Consider the following 24,653-nt stretch of genomic DNA (forward strand, 5'->3'; position numbering starts at 1 on the left):
ATTTGGTTTTTGGTTCGAATGAATGAGTTTTGCAAAAGGGTTTTAATGTTCGATTGGTTTTGATGATATATATATATATATATATATATATAACCCTTTATTTTTGAGTTGGTTTCCTTGCATGCATGTAAAGTCCTAAGTGTAATCAAGTTATATTTTATTTAGTTTGGAAAAAAGATGGGTTAAATGATTAGATCATGGGTTTAATTAAGTTGGATTTGTGATTTAGAGTATTGCATGTTGAGTTGATTGATTGCATGTCGATTCTACAAGTTGTTTTGTTGTTAATTGGGTTATTGTTTAATTTGGAAATAGAATTTGGTTTATATTGGATATGTGGGTAGTTAAGTATGAATAAGTTAAGTTTTGATTATTAAAAGCATGGATTTCATTCGGTTTTCAAAGGAATAAATGATTGGATTTATGCATGTTAAGATTTTGTTCAAAAATAATATTTTGGTTCGGTTTTTGATTTAAAAGAAATGATTTCAAGAAGTGTTCTTGTTTGAAATGGATTAAAATAGGTTTAAATTGTAAATGGAACCTTGCATGTCGATATTTGATAAATTATTTATATTTTATTGAAAAAGTCGAATGGTATATGGTATTAAAAAGGGTTGATTCAAGTTGTTTGGTCAGTTTAAATTTTAGAGTCTAATTATATGGTTTGTGTAAGATTAATTTGGTGTTTAAAAGATGTTTGATTAGTTGCATGTCAAGTTCAGTGGTTGCATGTTGATTTCTTGGCTTGGTACCATTTGTTTTTGTTCAAATTTTTTAGTTAAAAATGAAGGAATAGTTGTTTGGTTGTCGAGTTATTTAGATCGTGATTGTTTTGTTAAGATATAGATTTAAGTATACAAGTAAATACTCGTTATGTGTTATACGAGTTAAGTATATAAGTATATACTACTAAGTGCTATGTGAATATTCTGTGATTATACTCGTGTATATAAGTTAAGCTTTAATGCGAGTTGGGATAATCGTCAGACGTTCAGGGAACGTCGAATGCGACTAAGTATCTAATTAGGGATTATGTTTTGGATTATAGATTCAGATAGCGGAGGCATTCAGGATTGTAGATTCAAATAGTGGAGGCATTCATGCTAGAAAAGGGAAATGAAATTTAGGTGGCAGTAGTTCAGCTTCAGTAGTTCAGTTTCAATTTCAGTAAAGTAGGAAAGCGATTTAAGGCAAGTAACTCTGCCTTGTCTTATGCATTGATATTGTTAATGCCATGATAAAGTAGTGATTCTTTTTTATACTTGTGATAAACCTGTTATTGATTTCTGAGAAACCCTAATATTGATTCTTGTGACAACTTGTTATTGAATCATGTTCGACTGTTTACAACCACTTGATTGATTCATACCCGATTATATTGCCTATTTCCTGTCACCCTATGATCTCGTAAACCCTAAGAGAACCTTTATGAATTCCCTTGCGAAATATCTTGAGTAACCTGAATTCTTCATTAACTTGAATACTTTTGTCTTGTTGATTAATTCTCTTGAATACCTTTGCCTTGATGATTAATTCTCTTGAATACCTCGAACTTGATTTCTAGTATTGCTTCAATAATTCCCTATCTTGACTATTGCTTATAATTCAAATTCCATGAACTACAATTATTTGATAACTATCCTTTATTTCCATATCCAAACTTTGTAACTGGATGTACACCATGTACTACACTTGATATCAGACATCCCTACCTTTGTTGATTATCGTTATAACTCCTTTTCAATACTCCTTCCTTAGTTGTTGAATCATTGATATTCATCCTTGATGACCCCTTTAGTATGAGGATAGTTCTTCTTTTGATAAGAATCTCGTAATCCTAATCCTCTGATTGTTGATGGTAATCTTATTTTTTGGAATCCCTTAAAAATTGATATGATTCTTTCATGCCTTAAGAACTTTTGAAATGTTATTCTTTATGGCATCTAATTTATATAAAAATGCAAAGTTTTTAAAAGTTGAATTGCCCAAGGGGCAAAAATGTTTTCTTGAGAATTGCCAAAGGGGTAAAATATTTTCTTGAGAATAGTGGATCTGGAGTAAGACGCATGTCATTTCCACACTTATTATTTGAGGCTTAAAAGCTGCCTCAGGATCCCACCAATGTTGTTTAGAACCCAGCGAGGTTCGGGATTACTTCGCGGCTGATCACCGGCTGTAATCCGTAGCGTCATAAAATAATTTTGAGCAATAATTTGGTTAAAAAGTATTGATTTGAATAATGATGCCATGATACCATATATCTTGTTCCATGATATTAATATGCTTTTCTGATATGATTTATGCTATTGTATTGCGATGAATATCGGCTTTCACCCTATCTTGATCCTTGATTCTAGAAAGCCCAAACCTTTCTTCATAACCTCTGTATAGCCAAATATAGAAATCTGCCACCTAGAGATTTAAAAGTAGAATGCCTCAAATTTTGCTATTGTTATTATTATTGTTTTATAAAACTGCTATGTAGTTATTTGCTGAGCTTTTGTGCTCATTTATATTTGTTTTGCTCTAACCATGGCAGTTAAGAAAGAAGATGGCCATACTTAGGCGTACAACTTGCATGAGCGTTCTCGACAGTCCCTACCGTGTCATAGATTTCCAGATGCCAGAGCAGGTAGCAGTGAGTGTGAGCATGCGTAGTAGATTGAAGGATTCTTTAAGTTGGTTAAGATACAATGAGTTATTTGTCGGTTCCATTTAGGAATCGAATGAAATTGAATTCATTAATATTTTGATCTTGTCTCAAACTTAATCCTGTGTAGATCTTGTTAGTAGTTAATCGGCGTTTAATATATTTGTTGATATTATTAGTTTAATGATGTGTGAGTTCTCATTTCCTAACCCCGAGATTGAGATCGTCAGATATGTGTCTGTGAGAACTGAGAAGATAAATATAAATCCTATCAACCGTTTTTTAAGCAGAAGTCAACGGACCGAGGATTTACGTATCATGACAAAGTGGCCCTAGCACTTGCCTAGATAATGCACGGGGTTGCGTAATAATCGTAGTATGTAACAGCATTAACGACAGATAAAATAGACTTATTTAGGCCCCCTGCCGCCGGTCAATCCTTGTGAAGACGCATGGCGTGATGGCATTATATAATGTCTCACATCCAACATCTACCAATATCTTTTATATCCCTTAATTAATCTCTCTTTTAAACACGAGGTTTTAACCCTTCCTATATTTCTCCCCTGTTGTCAATATTATTGGGATTTTCATCCCTTATTTCCTAGTTTTAAAAATAACTAAAAGTAAATATAAGATAATTAAAGTAATTTTACTTTTTCTCGAAATCATGTTCCCGGATTTAAAAAAAATAAGTGATGATTAATGTAAATTTAATATATTTTTATTTTAAAAATAAATAAAAATAGTTTACCAGCTAATAATTTACTTTATTTGCATAAAAAACTCGTGAATAAGGACTCAGTGTTTTCCAAAATTTGTGCCTTTTTCTATGATCAGTGGAATGTTTGATAAAAAAACCTTCTGTCAACTTTTCGGGGTCCACTGCTTCTTCCATTTACTTCTAACAATACTTCCATTATTTCCCCCCACATATGATTTAACAAATTTCACCTTAATTCTAAATTTAATTTTATACTCCCACGAAGGAAATACTTCAAATTAATTAAATGTAGTAAAAAATATTATTATTCTTTTCATTGAACATGTTAAAAATTAAGCACCATTTAAATGGAACTGCGAGTTCATAGACGAAAATGACCAATTTTCATATTGAAAGTCAAGTGCCGGTTAAAAGAGAACCCTTCACACCTCAGAAACCAATTTATTTATAACTATATTAGTTCCCGATTCCCAGTTATATTATAAATATTTTTAAAAAAATTATGTTGAAATAGTTTAATTTGAATAATATATATTATTACAATATTTTTATTACATACTAATGAGAATAGAATAAAATATAAACATAAAAACTTAAAAAATGAGATTACTCAAACTACGAATATTGATTATCAATTTTTTATTAAATACAAAAAATATAATATTTAATATTTGTGTAACTGAAATTAATTTTAAATAAGATAAAATTAGTGAATAAAATGAAACTATTAAAGGTTATTAATTTAAGAATATAAAAATGAGAAAGAAAGAGAATTAGAAATGGTTAAGAGAGAAATGAGAATGATAAATGGCAAAATTAATTAAAACTTGATATATAGGAGTTGATGATGTAAGCGTTTAAAGGAGAATTTGATATAACTTGATGTCAGTTACACTTTATTTTAGCATAATGTTGATGCAATTTTACAAAGTTTTTGTAATTATGTATACATATATACAGAGGGTCTGGAGTTGGTCTGTTAGAACTGGATTTTAGAGATACAGCTTTAGCACTAGAAGAGTACAAGTTATGAGCAAAAGAAGGCAAAAAAAAAACAACTAAAAGAGAAGTATAAAATTGCACTTATGATTTCACTAATGTGTAGCGTATAATATATGGTCGATTATGCAACAGTGATTATTAGGAAGAGGATTTGATTCTCCGATTGATCTCTTTGTCCAACTCTTCAATCCCTCCCACTTGTTCAACTTCCTGCAGCCAATCATATAATTTAATTTCCGTCTAAAACATCAAGGAGAAAAAAAGAAAGAAAGAGGAAAAGCTAAATGTGGACCACAAACCTGAGGCCCCAAAAACAACCCAAATGGTACTCCATTGAACTTGTCCATGTGGTGTAGCTATACATGTAAAATCAGGTGGAATTAATTACATAAAGCTTTGCTATCTCAACTCACTCGGTTACAAGTGTTCATGTGTTCAAATATTATATTTTTAGAACTTGTATTTGCTTAACGTAATTGTTCTAGTACTTAAGTTGGAGTATGGAGTGGCCAGAACCAAGAGCTGGGAATAGTGATGTATAGTTGTTAATACAGTGTGTGAACCAAACCTGGTGAGCAGCGGCAACTTTAGTCAAGTAGGGGACATTTGCAACAGGACCCACAGGAAACCGTTTATGAACAAGACCGTCGTGGACAAACATGTAGGCCATCCCAAACACCGTGATTCCGAGTCCCTGTTGTTTCATACATATATATATTTTAAATAAAAATATACTACTACTGAAATTGAGGAAACAGAAAAGTCAGATACACACAGCACCGAAACAAAGACCAGGAAAGAGGCCTTTGTGGAAGAAACCATAGGCAAGCAGTGCTATAGCTGGAACCGCGTTTATTATAGCAAATACATCGTTCAGCTCAAATGCGCCTTCTCTTGGTTTATGGTGTGACTGCATTTACACATAATTACGAATTCATTTAGTAGCTGCCTAAAGATGTTGAACAATCCTTGAAATATACCTGGTGCATGTGCCACAACGAATCGTGCCATAGCGCTTTGTGTGCCCATCTTGCCCAGTACTCCATTCCCACCTGAAGCGGTGAATATCATTCAATACAATCAACTTAATTCTATCTGCTGCTCATTAAACATTTTGAATTAAAAGGGAATCACTTACTGCAGCACCGAAAGCAAGTGAAAATGTACCAAACATTTCCGACAACGGAGTCTCTCCACCCTATGTACGTATAATTACCCGAAATCCATTTCAGTGTTGAGATAGGCTCGCAGAAAGTAAATCAGATACTTATGAAACACGGTGTGCAGCATGTAGAAATAAAAAAAAAAAAAAAAAAAAGAAAAAAAGAGTGTACCTCCATTTGCCAAGCGAACCTGGAGTAGACAGCGAACACAGCCATGGATGTAATTCCAAAACTAGACATGACAGCCGCAACCAAGTAAGTGAACCGCTCTGTATTCTTTCTAGCCATTCGATCAGTAAAGGATGCTATGATGTGTGTTTCGATATCCTCTTCTACTTGTGCAGCGGCAGTTACGGGAGTCTCAGTTTCCTCCACCGCAAAACAAATGGTCATGAGTTTGTGCTTCCTTGGCAAGCTTAGAGCTGTAAATGGTGGAGATTCTAGTTGCCAAAATGGGTTGACAGTGGTCATATGTTTAGGGCCTTGAATTTGGGCATTTCCTAGACGAAAAGACCCCCCCAAGGAGATTCTAGGTGCTGCCATAATAATCGAGGAGAGGGAGGGAGGGAGGGGGGGGGGGGGTTTGGTTGTTTGACAAGAGATAGTGGGTGCATGTGGGTTCTTGGGGGCCGAGGGGGAGGTATAAATGGAGGTGAACCACATGTGTTATGTGGACTACTACTATTGTCACCCTTTGAATCAATGTACACCCAGATGCTAAACTCATCCATTTCCACTATTTGTTTTAAGGAATCAGATTGACTGGGGCGCCCCAACCAACCTACGTCTGTCACATTGATTGGATAACTAATTTGTAGGATCTGTTCCGAACCTTCTTAACCCATATTTAAGTAACTGCTCTTCTAACTAATCTCCCAATTGTCCCCTAGTATTTGTTAAAAATAAACCAATCATAAACCTCAAAATAAACTAATCATAAAACACTGCCAAGCACAGACTTTGCATTGGGGGCTCCTTTCTCCAGTTTACAGTTTTTACAAAACATAACTAGTTAACTGTAATACACACCATTGGCTCTCTACCTTATTTAATCTCAGCATGATACAAAACTGAAAGAAGCACAATTTGATGAAGAATTTTTTAACATATTTTTCTCCATGATCAGTACCATCTCCTTCAGGCTTCCATCATTCAGTCAGTCTCCAGAAATGATAAACTCCTGACGTCTCTTATGCCTATAGTTACACAATACCCTTGATACTCAATTGGCATCAACATTGCCACGAAAAGTCTCTGTTTTCGTTACTCGTTCCTGTATCCATTACCAATTACCAAAAACAAAAAAATAAAATAAAAAAGTGTTAAAGCCAGTAGCCACACGGTGAGAACAGAATACAAATGTGAACAGAGACTTCCATAGCTGTAACTTTAGATTGTTGCACATATTTTACTAGTTCTTACATCACTTAAAAGCAAGTCTCGAGGCTCCAGCATGTGGATGATGTCTCCCATTTTTGGCCTATTTTCAGCATCTGCATCAACACATCGTAGAGCAATCAATATTATTCGCTTTAGTTCCTTCTTGTTAGGCATCTCAGCCAACTTTGGATCCACAATTTGGATTATATTTTGGTCCCTAACCATGGAATGTAGCCACTCAACCAAGTTAACCTGCACATCAAATCCACAGAAATAAAAGTTGATTATTTGTAAACAAATTTATGCAGTTGGATCAGAGATGCACACAACGTTCCACTATTTTGTAGAAATCTATTCCTGAATATCTATTCAACGCGTTTATTGACTCAAATCACCTCATGCTCATATCCTCTTCTCTCTACCGGGGATCTCCCTGTTATGATCTCTATGATAAGCACCCCAACACTATAAACATCGGTCTTCTGATCCAAAACCCGGGTACTACCATATTCTGGTGCCATGTAGCTTCATAAAACAAACAAAAAAAGCTACACTACATAAGTTATCAAATCATGCAGAGCAGCTTTGTGGATGAATCACAAAAACTAACCCAGAACTTCCTGTTGGTCGAGCCATAGACAGAGTCCAGTCAGGTCCTAAAAGCTTGGAAATACCAAAATCAGATACCTTGGGATTCCATTGGCGATCAAGAAGTATATTACTTGATTTCAAATTTTGGTGAACAATAGGTGGTTCGGTATCCTCGTGAAGATACACCAAACTGCAGAATAATATCAATTACCCAATCCATCAATAAACACGAAAATGGCAGCTAAAGCAGGGTTTAAAATAGCACTAACCACTTGACTATCCCTAGGATAATGTTCATCCGTGTGTTCCATGTTAAGGTGCTTACATCCCCTATTGTTCCATGTAGCCAATGCTTGAGATTACCATTGTCCACGTACTCGTACACAAGCATTCTGATTATCATGAAAAAAAAAACAAATAACATATTAGTGACTAAACTATCTATCCGACAACCAAAATATAAAAGAAAAAGAAAAAGAACTGAACTTGTAGGTTCCTTCTGTGCAGTATCCGATTAACTTAACCATATTCTTGTGCCTGATACACCACATTGCTTCCACTTCTTGAATAAAATCCATTGATTTACCACTGCAATTTATAAAAACACTATAGGGTCAGTATATGTTTTCGGAGTTTTCCTTGATAAATTTAGAGAACAGCCTCATACTTGTTAAAAACGAGTTTCTTTATAGCAACTCGAGAATGATCAAACAATAAGCCACGATAAACAATCCCATAATCTCCACTACCGATAACATTCTCATCAGCAAATCCATTTGTAGCGGTTTCGACTTCCTCTATAGTGTATTGTTTAATCCCTCCAATGCTATTACAATGCTTCAACTGAATACTTTTAGTATCACAACATTTATTACCTTCCCGTCTTGACCACCGACAACCTGATGACTCTATGTCAAATTCCAATGGCAGAGCATTACGAGCTAAAAGCATTGAAGATGAAGTAGTTTTTGAGATTGCATTACTACTGCTTTCTGATTTACTAAACTCATAATCACCATATTTAGAGGATCGTCGACAACAAGCACAGCAGATTTTAAGAAGAAGAAGAAGAAGCAACAAGATGAAAATTCCAATGCATATGAGAATTACAGGCCATAATTTGAGGCCAAAGAATGAGGTTCTTGTGGAGAGCTTTCTAACAGTAGATGATACTACTGAATTAAAAGACATGCTGGTACATTTAATTAATTACTGTATCTGAAGTAAAAGATTACTAATATCTGCGATGGTTACATGAGTACGAGAGTTGAAAGATTGTTAAGATAAAGTTTGAAATGTTCCTAAAGTTAAGAGAGAGGTTGAGCTTGAGCATATAACTATATATTTTATACTCAAACAGAATTCCACCAATTGTGCTGGCTATCATAAATCTACAACTAAAATCCTTATCCGCATGTTTATATGTTGCATTTCTTAAGAAATGTTTTCTTTTGAAAAGAAAAATCATTATTAAAAAATATTTAATTTTATTTAAGTTCAAAACATATCATTCAAGTGTTGCTAAACACTATTGCATTTCATTACTTTAAAGCCGCACGCAATTGTCAATTTGGTGTGCAGCGTTACTTTGTGCAATATTTCTCGTAAACAAACAGGATTTACTACTTGTGATACCTTGTCATGTCTTGTGATTGTTATGTTTACCCCTCGCATCACCATGCTATCTTTATAGTTTTGGTGTAAGCTGCGACTTTTTTCAGATATGTCGGCTGTACTTCAATGTACACGGGTAATGGGTGTTGTGCATCTGTGATCTGTGTCCCAAATACATTCATGCCCCGAGCTGGGGAGAGCCAGGTTCTAATGCATAACCAAAAAATTCCTAGTCACATACTTTTTCTATATGCTTTAGGCTGATGTGTTACGATAATCAAACAAGAAAGCCATAACAGAGCAGGCGGCTTTTACATTTAACCAATAACAGGACCAGAATGCCAGATGCCGCAAAAAAGCAAATGGCATTCTAATGCACACAAGCAATCAAAATTTTATTAGGAACACATCATGTCAAAAAAGGCAAGGCAAAAATATAAATATTTCTGATCTTGAGATGACAATAGAAGTCACACAATTGTGTAAAGAAATGGTTCCAGATTGTCTGAACCAGTCCCTATTCTGCAGATATTACAACTCTGGCATATTTAATTTTAAGAACAGCTTCAACTAGGCGGTGCTCCTCCAAAGCCTCCAGAGCCACGTCCAAAGCCGCCCCTCCCAGAACCCTGCAATTTTTGCCATTAACATTAGCGCATCAACTAATTAGTAACTCAGCTATTAAGAAACCAAAACTCTGTTATGATGAAACAAAATTCTGCATCAAAACTGAAATCCTAGCATCATAGAAACAAAACTTAAAACATCATAATCAGCTCTTAAAGCCAAAGGACACAGAGCAACGGGTGCATTACATGTTGAAAGAGGCACAGACATAAATGTCGTAACTCACTTTTCAACCCTGGCCATGAGGATAAAAGATTGCAAATAATAGTAGCATGGAAATATCTTCCTACAAGCTTAAAAGCCTTGAAATAGTAGCAGGAATCAAGTGGTGGTACAATCTTCACCCTCAAAAAATGAAAATGAGGGTTGAATCAGTTACTGCTTTGGCTTTTAATCAGTTTTTCCCAAAATTGATGCACATCCTAAGCGTTAGATATGGATCTATGAATCCTACAGATCCTAATTCATTTTGACTGACATTGAGTTTCTTCTTTTATCCTAAAAAGAAATGTCCCTGAATTTTGGTACAAGATTAATTTGGCTAGCAGACTACTAAAATTACTAAAGCCTCGAGTTCAAGCGAAAACACAAACACAACTAAACAAGCTGTATAGAAGTGCATATACTGTTCTTTAAGACTGTTAAACAGTGATGCATAATCAAAATTAGGTTTCATGGCATAAATATAACACCACACTGTATATATAATACAACTTCCTATATGCATACAGGCAAAAACAGTAGACAGCTTCATAACAATTAACAATAGATAAAAATCACATATAAGTGTAAACTAGCAGAATCCAAAAAGCATACAAGGAAAGAGTATTTACCCTAAAAGCAGGCTGATAATCAGCTGGAGCTCCACCCTTCTCACCGCCAAATTCTCCAGGTGGTCCTCTTGGGCCAGCACGATACCCATCCCTGTCACCAAACCTAGGTCGATCCCCCTCAAATCTTGGAGGACCACTACAAAAATCCATCCAACCAATCCAAACTACATTAATCAGAACATAAGCCGACAAAAAACAACCAGATTACATAAACTACATTATCCAGTGTTAAAATATATACCGAGGGCGATCACCAGGAGGGCCACCCATGGGACGACCGAGCGGCTTAGCAGACTTCTTCAAAGTAGAAGGCACAATGTCGGATGGTAAATTAAGATAAGTCCTCAAAAACTCAATTCCATCATTAGTTAGGTACCAGTAGTAATGCATCCAAGCAAATGTCTCGCGAACATATTCCTTAGACTTAAAGCTCTGCATTAACTTAATAACTTGAAGGTTCGGGACATCGATATCCGGGTGCTTAGCCAAATTGTAGTCCTTCTTGGCATAGCAAACACCCTCTATAATTAAGCATATACACATAATTAAACATTTGTAAAATATCAAACTAGACAGCATCACAGTAGTAAAGATAAACATACATATCTGTATAAATTAATTAAAAAATGGATAGAAAGATGAAGAACCTTGAAAGAGGTACTTTGAGATTTCACGGCGGTTCTTTTCAGTAATAATCTGAAAATAAGCATTGTGATTGTTACTTGGTTACGCATATACGCACAAATGTTTACATTATTAATAAACATAGAACAGAGAGAGAGAGAGATTGAGAGAGAGAGAGATCGAGAGAGAGAGAGAGAGTTGAAATTTTTACCATGGCTGCTGCGAAATGGTGATGAGTGGAAAACGGCGATGTTGTGACAAACTGGAAACCCTAGAAACTGAATTATTGGTAATTTAGGGTTTAAATGCAAGCCCGGGATTTGATCCAACAAATAGATGTATGCAACATGGGCCAAGGCCCATTTTCTAGGTTTTGTCTAGCCGAAAAGCTAGGAGCCTCGGACAAATAATAGTTCCCCGAAAGTACAATTTTTTTATATTCCCGTTAATATTTTTATAGGGTTAGAGGTCAAATGAGAATTAGTTGGCGGAGAACTATTATGTTCTCTAATAATGTTTTACTAGATTATGTCCGTACAATGTACGGGTCTTGATTAATATTTATATATTTTTATTTCTATTTTATATAATTTTATTTAAATTTTATATAAATAATTAAATACTAAATAATGATTATATAATTATACTTTCATTGTGTATAATTTCAAGTTAAGTTCAAATATTATAAATAGTATATCATTGATGAGATCTTATTCATAAATAATAATGTAAATATTTGTTGTTGGTGAGATTGGAACCTGAAAATTTATATGCATCTTTATAAATAATAATATAAATATTTATTGTTAAGGGGATTCGAACCTGAGAACTTATATGTATCTATATAATAATAATATAATATTTGTTGTTGACGGGATTCGAACCTGAGAACTCGTGGAGTGTATTTTTTAGTATTTGGATCTAACGGCTCTGATTATTTGATGAAGAAAATCCGACGGTCGTGATTAAAAGGGATAACCAAAAAAAAATTCACTTTTTTTCTTGAGTTGCATCAAATATTCTCATAAATATATTTTAGTTTTACATAACACAATTTTTTTTTAATAAATATTGTCATGATTACTCTAGAACACTAAATATAGAAGTATAGTATGTTCTGTGATTTGTGCATAACATATGTATATGTTCTGTAAAAAATTTCTCATATTTTTTTTATCTATATATAAAATTTTGTTTTCATTAACATAACATATGCATTTTGAATAAGAGATACAAAAAAATATAACATATGCATTTTGAATAAGAGATACAAAAAAATATAAGAAAAATGAAGTGTTCTCTGGTGTTCTCCAATTAAGGTGTTCTCCATGGAACCCAGCCCATATATTATATATAATTATAAAATTTTAGCTTTAATAATTAACTATTAAAATTAATGAGATTTGAACAATCAATCTTATCTTTATCTTTATAAATAATAATAAAAATATATGTGATTAACTCAATTAAACATGATAACCTAAATGTAACACCCCCAGATCCATTGTGGGGGATCCGGGTTGTCACGGTCTTTCTTTCCATTAATAACACTTAACTTAAATCAAAATAAATAACTGCATGATGTAACCCCACAATAATATACAATCCACATCACGTTATAGTCCCAGAGATGAAACTGGGATAAGTATCAGTCACAAGATCCACAAGTTATAAATTATTACAACCCAAAATAATTAGTTAATAAGTTTACAAGTTCCTTGCCAATATCTTTCACAAGTCATAATAATAAATAAGTTTGATTCCCAAAATCTGAAAGCCTAGCCTACATGTAGATCTACCTCTGCAGCGATAGCGGCTATGATCTCAATGGGTAGTCGCAAGGCGTTTCCCACGGTCTTGCGTGGGGTGCAATTGAATCTGACCATCTTTCCTAGTTGTTGTTGTCTAATAAATAAAATAAAGTAAGAGTGAGCAATACAGCCCACAAGATAATATATAATTTGATCAACAATGCAAAGTATTTTTATCATAATCTTTCTGAAAATCTTTGTCATGCATAAGGTACCATTTTCTTGATATATGTTTAAAAGGTGAAGTTACGAGATACTTCAATAGATTTATATATCTTTTTCGTAAAACTCCTTGAAAACTACTGTTGTTCAAAGTATAAGAAGTTTTCAAAGGTTCATCATATAGATGAAGTTACAAGGTGAACTTGTATAATTATTTTCGTAAAAACTCTTGAGGGCTTTTGTCCCTTCAAGTAAAATCAATCCTTGAAATATCATTTAAAAGATGAAGTTACGAGATATTTCATTTCCGAAACATCATTTTGAACGCTTGATCTTGCTAACATTCATCGGTCACCTAGCCGGAACTTTCTGATCGGGGTGCTCTAGATAATGTTGTAGAAAATATCCAATCTCGATGATGAACTAATTCTGGAGCATTGTCACGCTAGGGTGTGCAACTTAGGATGATCAGTCGCAGTCGTACATCCCCACAATATACCTACATGTAGGGTTGTACGCGGTTCAAATCGGTTTTGGGGTAAAAGTCGAACCAAATCGTGAAGAGCGATTTTAGAACATTTTCATATGCAACCGCGTTTGCGGTTGCGATTAACCGCATCATTTATCGTTGTGATTTTGTGTTTATTGCGGTTCGGTTTGCGGTTAACAACCTAATATAAACTTTTTAATAATGTGCAAAAAAATAGAGTATAAGATAAAATATTAAGGAGGAGCACATGAAACATAAAACCAATACAGAGATAGAGAAAATGAAAGCTTTGCTTAAATTCCCGATTCCTAAAATAGCAAATAGCAACGCACACAGAACAAATTTGATGTATTTATCATAAAAAGAGAGCATAAATATAGGTACTTATTAAACATGACATGGTGAAACAAGTAACCGACGACATTGTAAAAATAAACCAATTTGAACACCATTATTCGATCACAAATGATGACCAAGACCAAACATATAACAAACCAGTTAAGTATTACCAAAGATATGTTAATCCTAAAATATTAAAGAATATTTTTTTTAAAAAAATTAATGTGTTTACTTATTAATTTATATGATTTTAAGTATATTTTTGAAAATATATTTTATTATAAATATATTTAGAGATTTGCGGTTGTGATTTTGTGATTTTTAAAAATTTAAAACTGCATCCAAACCGCAAATAAGCGATTATTAAAATTTCAATCTGCAATCAACTCGCGTTTCACGATTATCCGCAAAGTGTGGTTCAGTTACGAGCGGTTCAATGCGATTGAGCGGTTCTTATGTACACCCCTACCTACATGTAGGGGATAACAATCGGATTTACTTGTCCACTGATCGTTGGACTCCTAAGGAATGAACCGCCTTCCCGGAACTTCCAGGCCATTTGGGCCCAATAATTAATGTTGGACCGGCACCACTCGGCCATTTACGATAACTCCTAATTCAAATAAAACTCATGACCCTGAAACGTAAAGCTCACCTCCCTTTTCCCCAAGTAGAGACTTGTTGATATGACTCCACTAAGAAGTCGTATCTAGTTGGAAAGGGGACCAATATTTTCCAAGCGATGTTTGTTAATGGATTAAACATGTTTCATTACTTACTTCCCGAATGTTGGGTAAGTAATCAAAAACTCTCTTTTTTTATCTATTCGGCAACTTCGTTGCGAATATAAAATATATCACTTAGCATGATCCCCCATATTTTGAGCGAATATTTAAATTCCCTTCGTAAGAAAAGATTTAAATTTGAAAACGGAGTTTAGGATTCTCTCTTTACTTTTAAAATTATCTGATAAAGTTCGAAAATATTTTCGAAAACGTTTAAGGTAAAGATGATTTAAATAATATAAATCATTCATCAATCTCATTTGAAAATATTTAATGAATATTTAAATATTATTCCTTAAATAATTATTATTTAAAAGTTATATTTCAAATAATAATCAAAGTTAAAAGTCTTTAAATGAATATTCAAAACTAATATTCATTTAATAAATATATAAATATTAATAAGTAAAATCTTTACTTGAATAATCAGAATAATAATTGATCGTAAATAAAATATTAGTTGAATATTCGAAATAATATTCACTTTAGGATTTAAAATTATCGAATACACTTTATTCGATTATTAGTTATCGAAAACCGTATGCAACATACTCGGGAATATCGTCTCCCGATTTAAAGTTTAAAGTTCAATGTTCAAACTTGTATGCCTTATACTGAGGGTATACGTAAAACATAGCTTACCGCTAGCATAGGTATTATATAGCTCGCAAACTCAACTTTAAGCAATTGTATTTTACTATCAAAATATCATAATTTCAAAACATGCATGCATATATATATATATATATCGTAGGATTAAGCTTTCAAAATATTCATGCATTTATATAGCAAGATATTGCATATAATTATAACCATCATAACAACAGTAATTAGGGTTCGAAAACTTGCCTGAAAGTCCGGGGGTGATAGTGGATCTAGGATTGGTCCGATAACCTATAAACAATAACATAACCCAGGGTTAGTCCTTGGTTGCTTAAGAAACTAAGTCTTAGTTCTCATATGCATTAAAGCTCACTTTCAAGTCATTAACTAACAACTCTCGTTTGCACACCCACGACTCCATTATTTTTATAAAATCGATAATTAAACCTTTTAACGCCAAACCTTCGTGAGGGCCTTACTAACTGCCTTTAACACTGTACATAAAAGTTTCGTGATCCGACAAGTCTTTTAGGGGTCTCAAAAACAGTTTCAAAGTTAATCGTAAGGTCGGGGTGATTTCGCGAAATGCTATTACTTAAAACAACCGTTTCTCCTAAACTGTAAATCCGATTAACGTGATCTATATACCAAAATGAAGCTTAAAGCATGAACTAGCTAATTAAGGTGGTGGTGATGTTCAACAGTGGGTTCTTGGACTCCAGTTTTACAAAAAAACAAGGGTAATGTAAATCGGGCATTACGACGGCTATAAACTAATGATTTCTAATTTTACGAACCATTCAAACAATCAACCCAACCAAACCAATCATCAATCACTATCATACAACACCCTAATCCACCAATTTCTAAGTCAAAATATCTAAGTATCATAACTTTAACACTAAGTACAAAACAAGATCAAACAATGATGATAATCAACACTAACTCATCCAAAACATACCATTAACCACAACATCCATTCACAATCTAAAACAATACAAGTTCATAACTTAAATCAAAGGGTGAAAGCTTTGTTATACCTTCTTGAAGCTTCTTAACACAACACAAGAGCTTTGAATGCCTCAAAGAACCTTGATCTATGCTTAAACAACCTTTATCTTCCATAAAAATCAAGAAATCAAAGTTAGTTTACTATTCACTTCTATTCATCATCGTCTTTGATGATTTATTTAAGCTAGCTAGGAATGGATTTTGAAGCTTTAATTTCTAGGGTAACTAAGTTTAATAATCAAGAAGCCATGGAAATTACCTTGTGATTTATGATGGAGTGAAGCTTGGAGTTTGACTTTTCATTTCTTTGTTTCTTGAAAGAGGCCGAGAGCAATGGTGAGGGAAATGGGGGGGAGAGCTTTTGCTTGGATGATTTTGATACTTGTGCCAATAACTCTTGGTTGTAATTGATCCAATAGTTCACTTGGTTAAATATCTAGATTAATCTTTAATCAAATGCTAATGTCATTTGGCATCACTTCCTTGCCACATGTTACAACCTTATGGTGTGATGATGTCACCTTGTTTTAATCCACTTAGTCATTTCTAATTGCTTGGTTAATCTCTCTTGCCACTTGCATAAGCTTGTTCCTTGATCATTTATTCATTTTACGGCTCATTTATATCTCATTCTCGTTGATCATCTATGGGAACATATCCGTGATTTTATTGTTAGCGTTTCCCTAAAACCTTCTCAATATCTTTTATTACTTTATTCATCCTCCTTTAATATCCCTGGATTTAATTCCTTCAATCTTAATACTTTATACTTAATTCCTTCGGTGTCTGGTGGATTTTCGGGAAAAATCAAAGTGCCCATTTTTGAAATCTGACGACGTTTACATATACTCAAATTCTTATTACATATAATCCTATAAATCTTTATTTTTAGCGGGATTCGAATATAGGAACTTTAATAATATATAATTTTGATATTTTGATGTAACAATTCTAATTATTTAATTAAAAAGATCATATATTGTTAGAAACCATACTTGAATCTTGATGATAAACAAAATACATAGCAAAATTTTGTTAAGTCAAATGGTAATTACCTTCAACGACAAACACCACCCTAAAAAAGCTGTTGAAGGAGCAACCTATCAACTGATGAGGTTTTTGTAACATTTCCTCATGATGGAACAAAGAATTTGTGAATCTGTCTATATGGCAAAAGACGATGATTCAGAGATAGCCTCATGATGCAGTCAGGTAATCACAACTGACCTCTTGAAGTTAAGTAAGAATGAATGTCAACAAACTCTAAATCATATGTCTTCTAAATTATACAACGTGCATGTCACTCTGAAGTCTCTTAAAAAGGAAAATGCTAGAATTAAACATGCTAATGCCTTGTTATTTGAGAGAAATACTTTACAAGAGACTCAGTTGCTTGATTTTGAAAATGCTAAGAAAGATTACCTAGCTGTTAAAGATCATTTGCTGAGGATATTGAAGAGAGAAGAAATCCTGAAAAGGCAATTGGATCTTAAACAAGATGTAATTGCCAAATGGAAGGAATCTAGGGATGTAGCAAGCAAATTCATAGATCTTCAAGGTGTTGAATCCTTCTGTGAAGATGCTTGAAAAATGGAGAAGAAGAATCTTGAACCAGATGATTCTACTGATTATTGTGCCTCAACCTATAATAATTATCTATTGAAGGAAGAAAATCAAAGGATAAAGATTATTTATTGAAAGATAATATAAATACTTGGAAACTGGAAAGTTAATTGAGAAATATGGACCAGTAAGCAAGAACTTTGTGAAAGGTGAGAGCAGCAAAACCAAAAAAGTTGAGCAAGGCAACTATGTCACTTATCCAACAAGGAACTGAAGGATAAGTTGAATAATACAAAACACGGGATAAAAAAAAGGAAGAACGACATGAATGGAAAAGTTGGGATTAACAAGCACAACAACTACACCTCTGATAAATATGCTCCAAGAAAAACTTGTGTTGAGTGTGGTGGTGTTGATCATTAATCTACTAGTTGTAAATCTGTTTCGATGCATTGACTCATTGACTAAATCAGTGAAAGAGCTTGAAGACATTGACTCATTTGTATATCTAGCCGACATATATGAGTACTCCCATATCAATCTTCATCCTGATAAAATCCATGAAGTTAGAGAATTGCATTCCACTTCAAAACTGCTTGAAAGGCTAGTGTTTGACTGCAAGGAAGGAATCAGTAACATATGACTTTTACATCAGATCTTGAAAGAAGGATATAAAATCTTGACAAAAGGTAATTCTAGGCTTAAAAAGAGCTGGAAGTTTCACTTCCACTATCAAAAGCCTATTACTTTAGAGAATCGGTGAAGATCCAATATTTCTCTTGAAGAAGCTGAATGTTAAGGTGAAGAGATCTTTCTTAAAATTCTTAAAAAAGCAGATTGGAATATCATAAAGCAAGAAAAATTAAAAGAATTTAATCTCTCATCTCCTCAGTCCAAATGAGCTACTTTCAGAGTAACATCTTTTCATCAAAGTTATTTCCTTGTAGATTTCATATTTCAGCAGCTTAACAAAATATGATTATGCTCTCTTAATGTTTAAAAGTCATAATGTCTTTTGTTATCATCAAGGCTTTAATTTATGGTTGTTATTCTATCAGTCATAAACTAGGGGAGAACTTTGAGATCAGACTTGAATCTTGATGATAAATAAATATATAGAAAAATTATGTTAAGTCAAATTGTAGCCTTCAACGACTAACCATCCTACGGGATAGCCATTGAAGAAGTAGCCCATCAATTAATGAGGTTTTTGTAACATTTCGTATGAGATTCTTGTTATAGATAGTAATGTTGTTATTCATTCAGAAGTCATGTTGACTCAATAGATAATCTCGAATAGGGTGGCTAATTATAAATAATTGAGGCCATGTAAATATTTGATGCCATGTAAATAGCCGGTGATAGTGACTTAACAATGGTCAAATCCTGAGTCTGACATAACACATGGGTTGATGGAAATCTCAGTAAAGAAAATGAAAGTCAAGACAGACTTTGCATGTGATCTTGAATTCTGAAGAAGAAGAAACATTCTATTTCCATGCATGGAAAATTGGAGGGATATTCAAAGCAATATATCAAGATAAAATTCAAGCTTCATTTGTCAAGGCTCACGAGAAAGAATGCAGAAGCAATCTTACCGGAACTAGAAAATTGTGTTATATATTGACCAGTAAAGGTTGTAACTTGGCGATATATAAACCAAGTTGTAGCAGTCGTATCACTTAAGAAATAGATTTATAATTTTTCAAGAGCTAGAGAAAGATCCTTTCCGAGTGAAATACTATAAATTGCAGCTGTGAGATTACTTTGTAATCATAACAAATTATTTCTTCAATATAAACCTTAGTTGGCTAGTCGAAACCAAACGACCTAAAATTTTGAATATATGAGTTCAGTTTCAACTTACAAATATGAATTCTGTTAAATTTTTTAATTTATATTCAACCCCCCTTCTACAAATTAACTAGAGTTGATTGTTAGTGAATAACAAATATCATTATCGAAAAGGATAATATATATTTAATTAGTTGGTTATCTGTTATTTTAAAAAATTAAATAATAAATGTTAGATTTTAAAACTGATAAATGAAAAATAGAAGTAAAGAATATTTCGAACATATCTATTTTTTATGTACATCGAGAAATTCAAATATCGTCAATAATATATTATAGTTAAATATTTATATTATTTATTAAAAAGTATATTACTATATAAATAAGAAGATAAAAAATGTAAAAATTCGTTTTCTCTATTCATGAGTTAAGGTAGTATACAATGTTTTAAAAATCGAGAATCGAACAAGATCGGTAGAGCTACCGATTTATAACTAATTAGAAATCGGTGATTATTCAGAAGGATTAATTGGAGTAAAAATTAGATGTGTTATAATATTTATTAATATTAAATTAAATTATTATGATAATATTAGGTATTTATTAACAAAATATATATTTATAATACCATAATTTCTATTATTATTCATATTTAAATGAATATAGTATTTAACCTTAATAAATAATTATATATACCGTGATAAAGAAAAAAGTTGTAAGGACTAATTAAATTTCAAAAATCGAATCGATCGTGTACCTTGCATGGGATTAATCGGTTAAGTCAATATTTTTAAAACACTAGGAATACTCAACTAACTATAAAAAATGATCAAATTGACCATTTAAACGAAAACTGGATATAGTCTGGGATCTTGGAGTATAAAAGAATTTTGATATAACGTGAAATTTCTGACAAATATTGGAAGTAACTAGTTTTATTATTAGCTTTGTATAGAATGTACTTTCGAGGACAATCTTTATACTCCCTAATTTTTTCCAATAGGATTTTTGTTAGGTAATGAATACAACACAGGGGTGAATGTGTTTTGGATATTTTAAGGCTTTTTAAATATTTGTTACTTGGTTAACAAAGCAGATTAGAAATGTAGTAATATTATGTTAGCTGAAATAAAAACAGTGCACACAATATTTCAAAACTCACTTAATTTTTTATTAAAATGAAGCCAGTGTCTTGCTACAAATCATGGGTTCTTTGTAAGTAAAGAACTCAGCTTCTTCTTTGAGAGAGTACAAGAAAAACTAAATCTGCTTGATACACTTTAAAAGCAAAGGACTAGTGTTTACTTTATAGATTAGTAAACACAGGTTTACACAGCATGCAATAAGATGTACTAAACCCTACTTTAAGTTATCTCTAAAGCTTTACATTTATGGCTTAGTGTATCTTTGCAAATCGTGTAGGTCTGTGACTTTCCTTTGTCAGTTAATCTTGGCCTTTGATCTTGCACTTTTCAAGCTGCTTTTGTAGACTTTTTAATCTAGGTGATTAGATCATTTGTTGATTGATAATCTTGAATATTTAACTTCTATGCATTCCGTATTTGAGGTTCATATCGAGATCTCCAGTTTGATCTATAGAGAATTGACATCTCGATAAATATAATGGCTTAGCGAGATCTCTGAGTTCTCTATAAGTGTTTTTGACTTGTCGAGGTCTCTAAGTTCTTTATAAGTGAACTTGGCTTGTCGAGGTTTCCAAATTTCTGCATGTTGAAATGACTCGTCGATATCTCTGAGATCTCTATAAGCATTTTGACTTGTCGATATGTCTAAGATCTCTTATGAGAAAATTGCCTTGTCGATATCTCCAATCTACATATCTTTATTTTGATTTGTCGATATCTCCGAGTTCTCTAATGTAGAAATGACTTGTCGATATCTCAGAGATCTCTATATATATTTTGACTTGTAGTTATCTCTGAGATCTCTAATGATAATTTGACTTGTCGATATCTCCAATCTTCATGTCTTCATTTGGCTTGTCGATATCTTTGAGACTTCTCTATAAGTTATTTTGGACTTCTCGATAAGTCATTCTGGAGTCCTCGAATGACTTCTCTATATGACTTGATCTGTGACTTATAGATATCTTGACTTAGAACATTTTTCCTAAAACATATTTATTCAAATCCAAGCTTTTTCACAATTTCTTTGAGGCATGATCTTCTTCTAGAGTTTATTCTTAGGCTTAAGACTGTTTACAGAAAAATACTCCAGTATGGTCTTTCATATTTTTACAGACTCAAGTAATAAAATATAAAATACAAATTTAGATTATCATACAACTAATTCTTAGGGTTGTCAATATGACTTAGTCTTGTTATAGTACAGGCATGTCTTGCACAACAATCTCCCCCAATTTGTGAGAATATTGTTATCACAAATTCATGTCTGGTAACAAGACTAACCACAAGTTACAATAAACAATAAAAGATTATATAAAATTGACTGAATATAGCTTTTATACATTGAGTGATTGCATGAGTTTGATAATTACATTCATTACATGAAATTCTCATAGCCTGGCTCTTTTCTAATAAGGTCCTTGAGATTTAATAGCACTTCAAGTTCTTCAAAGATTTCAGTCCCTCTTAAAGCTTCCACAAGCTTGAACCAATCATCCAATGAATAACCAGTCAAGTAACCATTCTGAATCTTGAGAATCTTCCAACCTTAATATTCAGAAAGTGTCCATCCTTAGAAATTCTGTCCATCCCCTTTGCCTTGAGCTCATTTGATCTTTGTTCAAACATGGCAATTTCTACTACATACTTCATATTCCTTTTCAGCCTTTGCTTTTGCTCTTTTTTTCATCTTTTACTTTCAACCATACACACAACACATCCCTCCATGCTCTTGTACTAGTGTCCTTCCATTTCATAAAGCTGATCACCCTTTTGATTTCTGTGGTTGAGAACGTGTCCATTAAATTTCTGCCAAGTAAAGTGCAAGATCCATCTTGATAATAGATTATGACTTCCCTCAATGATACAACCCAAATTTTGACCATTTCTTCAGCTAATTGTTGAAAGTAATCATCATCTGTGATGCACCAATTTAGTGGTAGAAAATCAGTTTGATTAAAACAGTTCCAGATAGCCCTTTCTTCAACTTGCAGCTTCTTTGGTTTACTACCAACATATTTGTAGTGAGTCTTGATTGGTGGCTTGAATAAGGGTAGGTTTATGATTTTCTTTAGAGAAGTTTGGCTGGAGGTGATTTGTATTTTAAGTAGAGTGTTTGCAGTTTGTTTATATAGAAGCTTAGGCTTAGAGGTCAAGGGTAGTTGAATGTTTTAGCTAGTAGGTTTAGTGGCTTGAGCATGCTGGATTTGGATTGATTAACATTTTGCTTGGTTCCTGAACCATCCTCCTTCTTCTTTCTTCTTCTTTCATCTCCTGTCTTCTTGTCATCTCTTTTCTTATCTTCACCTTTGCTACCAGTTGCCTTAGAGGATTGACTTGGATTTGAGCCAGAAGGTTTTTGATCATCTTTCTTCTGCTCATCATCATCTAAATCATCCTTATTGATTTATGTTTTAGGAAACTTGACTTCAGGATCTCTCAAATATCTCCCAAATATCATAATCATCTCTTCATCTTCAAAAGTCTTATTCTTCTTTATCTTCAGCTCAATCTTCAAAAACATTATGAGCTTCCTGTGTGCCATGACACAGTGTCTACGAATATGGAAATTCTTGATTTGTTTGGTGGAGGGACATATGTATGCCACTCCCTTTCTTGGTTGGAGATATGCTTCTGGAAAAGCAGCTTCTTGAGCTTTTTGTAGCTCCTTAAGTAGAAGAGTGTCTTTATTGATTACTCTGTTGACTTTGTCAATGAATATGTCCAATTCAAATGCCCTTCTTGATGTGAGAAAGTTTAGGGACACCTGCATACATCTATCCACACCCGAGTCATTTATGTTGATCATAATTCTTCTTTCCTGAAAGTTGTCCTTGGTTATCAAAATCACCCTTATGAAGTTTATAGTCTTGTCCAAAGCCCTCTTTTTGGTGATGAAGTTGTTGTTGAGAGAAGCCCTGAGAGCCTTTAGCAAATCATCAAATTCCTTCTTCAAATTAGGTCCCTCGGCTACTTTTAAAAGCCTCTCCATTCCAATATCAACTTCTTTAGATTTGCCTTTTTAAACAGTTTTGACAGATGATTGAGTAACTTGGACAGATTGTTGAACAGATGATTTTAATAACCTAGCCTCTATCTCCCCTTTAGGCTTGTTAGCAAGCAAGATGAGAGGTGTAGGGATTTCAGGTCTAATAGCTTCTGGAAGTGAAGGCAAAGAAATGTTGAGTGCACCCATGATGGCTCCCAAAGACACTGAATTTTGCATTTGGAGGTGCTTATGAGAGTCCACCAAGGTCTGGATATCAGCCTGTTGACTTGCTACCATAGCTATAAGTTGTGATACTTGAGTTGTTAATGACTCATTGGAAGACTGTAAAGTGGAGACTTGAGATTAGAGAGCTTGAATTTGTAAGTTGGTGGATGTTGATATGGGTTGTTGAGAGCGAGCTTGAAGATAGAGGAGCACCAAAAGTGGCCTTGACAACTTCCTTTATTCCCTCCATCAAAAGAGCTGAAGGTTCAAATCTAGCCTGACGGAGTTGATCCAGTTTGACTCTGATGTCATTATTACTTGTGATTTGCTTCTGGACAACTTCATGCAGAGCTATAAATGACTCCCTGAGATTCTTGATGCTCTTGTCTACAGATGATAAATCAAACTTGACCATTTGATCAGTAAATCTAGATAATTTTTGCTTGATTTCCACCTGAGAAGGAATGTTCTCATCTAGCTTGTCCTTGACCAGTTTTCTTGTTTTGTTTTGATGATCAGTCAATT

At 33.4% G+C, this 24,653-nt stretch overlaps 3 protein-coding genes across 3 annotated transcripts; all 3 read right to left on the minus strand.

Moving 5' to 3' along the window:
- Positions 1 to 4,240: 4,240 nt before the first annotated feature.
- On the minus strand, positions 4,241 to 6,276 carry LOC141713009 (beta-carotene hydroxylase 2, chloroplastic-like). The gene is made up of 7 exons (XM_074516195.1): positions 5,714 to 6,276; positions 5,518 to 5,577; positions 5,360 to 5,431; positions 5,155 to 5,289; positions 4,948 to 5,073; positions 4,679 to 4,735; positions 4,241 to 4,589 (listed from the first exon to the last, which is right to left on the minus strand). The coding sequence occupies exons 1-7, from the start codon at positions 6,203 to 6,205 to the stop codon at positions 4,518 to 4,520; spliced, it is 1,014 nt and encodes a 337-aa protein (XP_074372296.1). The 5' UTR covers positions 6,206 to 6,276; the 3' UTR covers positions 4,241 to 4,517.
- Positions 6,277 to 6,416: 140 nt separating this feature from the next.
- On the minus strand, positions 6,417 to 8,796 carry LOC141713008 (putative serine/threonine-protein kinase At1g01540). The gene is made up of 7 exons (XM_074516194.1): positions 8,181 to 8,796; positions 8,000 to 8,101; positions 7,783 to 7,905; positions 7,533 to 7,703; positions 7,318 to 7,447; positions 6,965 to 7,174; positions 6,417 to 6,815 (listed from the first exon to the last, which is right to left on the minus strand). The coding sequence occupies exons 1-7, from the start codon at positions 8,702 to 8,704 to the stop codon at positions 6,765 to 6,767; spliced, it is 1,311 nt and encodes a 436-aa protein (XP_074372295.1). The 5' UTR covers positions 8,705 to 8,796; the 3' UTR covers positions 6,417 to 6,764.
- Positions 8,797 to 9,541: 745 nt separating this feature from the next.
- On the minus strand, positions 9,542 to 11,551 carry LOC141713010 (small ribosomal subunit protein eS10z-like). The gene is made up of 5 exons (XM_074516196.1): positions 11,423 to 11,551; positions 11,235 to 11,283; positions 10,829 to 11,108; positions 10,588 to 10,723; positions 9,542 to 9,756 (listed from the first exon to the last, which is right to left on the minus strand). The coding sequence occupies exons 1-5, from the start codon at positions 11,423 to 11,425 to the stop codon at positions 9,694 to 9,696; spliced, it is 531 nt and encodes a 176-aa protein (XP_074372297.1). The 5' UTR covers positions 11,426 to 11,551; the 3' UTR covers positions 9,542 to 9,693.
- Positions 11,552 to 24,653: the final 13,102 nt, after the last annotated feature.

This window comes from Apium graveolens, chromosome 3 (genome assembly GCF_009905375.1).
Source record: "Apium graveolens cultivar Ventura chromosome 3, ASM990537v1, whole genome shotgun sequence".
Lineage (NCBI taxonomy): Eukaryota > Viridiplantae > Streptophyta > Magnoliopsida > Apiales > Apiaceae > Apium > Apium graveolens.